Source organism: Carassius auratus, unplaced genomic scaffold, assembly GCF_003368295.1.
Source record: "Carassius auratus strain Wakin unplaced genomic scaffold, ASM336829v1 scaf_tig00028493, whole genome shotgun sequence".
Classification (NCBI taxonomy): domain Eukaryota; kingdom Metazoa; phylum Chordata; class Actinopteri; order Cypriniformes; family Cyprinidae; genus Carassius; species Carassius auratus.
The window spans coordinates 26,408-30,649 of NW_020525697.1; the positions used below are offsets into that span (position 1 = coordinate 26,408).

Genomic DNA, 4,242 nt, shown 5'->3' on the forward strand with positions numbered 1-4,242 from the left:
TACAGAAAGGAATTAAACTAAGTTTTGGTTTGTGTAAGAGATGCTGAAGTGGAGAAAAAACTTTTAAATATATGAATTGAAATCTACAGACGCAAATAAACAAAGTGCAATAAATGAAAAACTTTAAAGTGTATTTTAGATATTCAGGCAACAAAGGAGGAAATAAACCTGATACACCACAGAAGGGAGTTTTTCTGTCCAGGAAATTGAAAGCTGGGAGGAGCAGAAAGAGACGTTGACTGATATCAGTCTGTGACACAAACACACAATCACTCCTGAAGCACAGCATCTACAGGTAAGAAACTCTGAGTTAAGATGTGATTAGCAGTGGTGCTTATATAACATTATACCAAACTAATAACTGTTTTACTGCTAAATGTTTGTGTGGTTTTTGGAAAACAATGTAATAAAAATGCATTTACAGTAAAACATTTACTACAATACTGCAATATCTGATCTCAATGTCTGTATGTGCCGCATAAAACAGTACACTGTAAAAACTGATTATAATTTCACAAATACAACACAACAAACAACAAATACAAAAATCTTAAACTGGTTATTGGTATGTTCCCTTAATGTACAGTGAAAACTGTTATAAATCCAACAAGACATTTCTTGTCATTTTACAGTACTTTTCTTGTTAACTATATCACTTTATCTGTGTTTAAAGTGGTTGTCAGTATATTATAAAGGTTAAAACAGAATTTAGTACTTCAACAGGTTGGTATATTAACATTATATCAGTTAATGAAATACTTTGCATGTAAGTGTTAACTTCTTGTGTGTATTTATAGCTGAAGTAGAGTCTAATAAGCAATGATAAAGTAGAAATGGCATGATCTGATGTTCTGGATCTGGTCAGATGTTTCTTGAGACTGATTTGTGTTTTTCTCTCAGAAATGGAGAGAATCACATGTATGTCTCTTCTGCTCACAGGTGAGTGAGTGCTTGACTAGTTCTAGTGTTGATAGTTAGTGTTAGTGCTGCTGACCGTGTTCAAGTGTGTTTGAATGAGTGTGTAATGTGTGTGTTGTTGAGGAGATTGAGTAAAATACTAAGATACTCCACTACTGTACTAGCACTTCTTGTCTTGAATGTGAATGTGTCTCTCCTCAGCTGTGGTCAGTTCTTCTGCACGAGCTCCGCGTCAGTATCACTTTGTGAATCAGAAGAAGAGCTGGACTGAAGCTCAGAGTTACTGCAGAGAGAAATACACAGATCTGGTCACTATCAGTGACATACAAGAACAGAATGACATTGAACAGGCCATAAAGAGAGTGAACAGCAATGCTGACCGTGTCTGGATTGGACTGAGGAGCACAGACTCATGGATATGGTCTCTGAGTGACCCTGCCTTCTACAGAGGAAATGAGTCTCAGTACAGGAACTGGGGAAGAGAACAACCAAATGGAGATGGAGACTGTATTTACATGAACTGTGTGAATGATCATAAAGGACAGTGGCATGATGTAGACTGTAGTACAACAAGGCCTTTCATCTGCTATAATGGTGAGTTCAGCTGTATGTTTAATAACTAATGAACTCTGCACTATTACTGAACCAAACTGAAAACAACTTTAAACAATCTGTATTTTGTATAATGTGCTACAAACTCTCAGCGAAATGTGCTAAAAGACCATATTAAGTATTTTCACATCCAGTAGTAATATTTTTTATTTTTTTTTTGACTGATGAAAAACAATTAAATGTGTGGATTTTCTCTTTGTTCTTGCTTAATGAAAATAGAAAGTTTTTTTATTTTATGTTTAAATTCTCTACATCAATTTCAGACAAATGTCTTTCTGTTTTAAAGGCAGCAGTAAAGGATTCATCCCTGGACAAGGAGAAAAGAGCTGGACTGAAGCTCAGAAATACTGCAGAGAGAGTCACACAGATCTGGCCAGCGTGAGGAATCAGACTGAGAATGAACAGATTCAGAAGATCATAGACCAAAACATAACTTCATGTAATAAAGATACTCAAGTCTGGATCGGTCTGCACAGACTCTGGGTTTGGTCAGATAACAGCACCTCCACATTCACACACTGGAAATCTGATAGACCCGCATCCAGAAACACTAATCACGATGACTGTGCATTGATTGACCGCCAAGGAATATGGACAGATGAGGAGTGTTCAGAAGAGCATCCCTTTGTGTGTTATGATGGTGAGTGATCAATCTTCTGAGCTGCTGTACGTCTACATGTCAAACTACAGAAACTCTCTCATCATTACAGAAGAAGCTTAACGAACGCACTATAACTTCATGTGTGTTCCTGTTATTATAGATTATATATTATAGATATAATGTGAATTCGCTCATCACTTTCTCTCCTTCATGTTGTTCCAAACTTTTAAGACTTCAGTTAATCTTCAAAACACAAATGAATATATTTTTCATTTGAGAAACCTGCACTGTAAAAAAAAAAAAAAATGTAATTTTACGTAATTTTTTTTTTTACAGTGTGAGAGATTTAAAAATGTAACCATAACTTACAAGATCCAAACAGATTATAAGGAGAATCCATGTGAATCAAGAGTTTTAAGTTGAATAATGACATTATTGAGTCACACAGTAGAGCTGTGAATACCTGATTTTAACTTGTTTGTGATTGATTAACTTTACACAGTTATTGAACCAAACTGAATCAACACTGAACTGGGCCGGGTTTCCTGATAACGTTTGATCTTAGCGCTTAAAAAAGTTTTTTACGAGTCATTTTATGATCGTTCGTTATTGTTTCACGTGCATTTCCCAAAAATGCACTTAACACAGTCACACGTAGCTGTGCTTTTAGTGCTACTCAGGAGTCGCTGTCCGTTTGTAAAGTGCTGAAATATCATCTTATAGAATGGCTCGTAATTGTAGTACACAAACGTTTATTGATGTTAACCTAATGCTGCGTTCCAGACAGACAACTTGAATACAACTATAAAATAATACAAAATTATATTATATAATATTATATTATAGTGTATAATATTATACTTTACATAATAATATATTGAGAGACGTTATTTGCGGGTCCAATAAAAGTCATTGACTATTTTTTTTTTTTCATCTTTGAAGCATTTCCTACATTTGAAAAATAAAATAGGGCCCTTAGTGTTTGATTCATATGGATTTGGTTTTTGACGCCTTTATTACTTTCTGGATCTTCTAAATCTGGCTACCTGGACTTTCAATGGAGGAACAGAAACATCTCAGGCTTCATTAATAATATCTTCATGCTTTTCATCTCTGTTTTGAAGATTAACCAAAGCCTTAGAGGTCTGGAACCTCGTGAGAAAAACTTTTCATTTTTCATATGGTTCAAGTAAGATTTCTCATTGTCATTTATTTTTTCTTGATGTACTAAAATAACTAAAGCTAAAAACATACTACTACTACTACTACTACTAATAATAAAGTATATATAAATATATACAAATTAATTCAAAATAAATTCAAAATATTGATAAAAACTATTTTAATATCTCAATAATACTAAAATAGCACTGGCTCCTGTATTTCACAGTTAAATGTTTTGTATCCTGATTTTCTTGCTGATCTGTTTGTGTTTCCAGATAATCTGGTTCTGGTCCGAGAGAATAAGACGTGGACTGAAGCTCTGAGACGCTGCAGAAACATGGACATGGACCTGGTGTCGGTGGATTCGGAGCAGATGCAGCAGCGGGTGAAGATCTTGTTGATGAAAGTGAGTGCCTCCTCCGCTCACGTGTGGCTGGGTCTGCGTCACTCCTGCACAGTGGGGATCTGGTTCTGGGTCAACGGTCAGACCGTGTGCTACGATCAGTGGGCTTCTGATTATGACAACGGACTGGACGAATGTGAACAGACGGTGAGATCCGGAGCCATTCGGACCCGTGATAATCACTGGATCAGCCTTCCTGAAACTGAAGAAATCAACTTCATCTGCATCAAGTACATGTGATCCAGATTACAATCAGATTACTAATATTCATACATATAAAATACGGTATACATGAACATGAACATACATGAAATGCCAATAATACAATTACTGGTTACTTTTAATTGATGACAAATTAACAAAATGAAACTAAATTGTTCAAGTAATCAGAAAGTATTCAGAATACATTACTTAAAATTTGTATTTGTATCTAGTTTTGTAACCAGTAACAAATATAATATAATATAATATAATATAATATAATATAATATAATATAATATAATATAATATAATATAATATAATATAATATACCCTCTGTGTGT

The 4,242-nt window shown here is 34.6% G+C and overlaps 1 protein-coding gene across 1 annotated transcript; it reads left to right on the plus strand.

The window, feature by feature from the left end:
• Positions 1-284: 284 nt before the first annotated feature.
• Positions 285-3,940, plus strand: LOC113079536 (C-type mannose receptor 2-like). Its single transcript, XM_026251769.1, has 5 exons — positions 285-295; positions 901-939; positions 1,120-1,512; positions 1,817-2,170; positions 3,571-3,940. The coding sequence occupies exons 2-5, from the start codon at positions 903-905 to the stop codon at positions 3,936-3,938; spliced, it is 1,152 nt and encodes a 383-aa protein (XP_026107554.1). The 5' UTR covers positions 285-295; positions 901-902; the 3' UTR covers positions 3,939-3,940.
• The last annotated feature ends 302 nt before the right edge of the window (positions 3,941-4,242 follow it).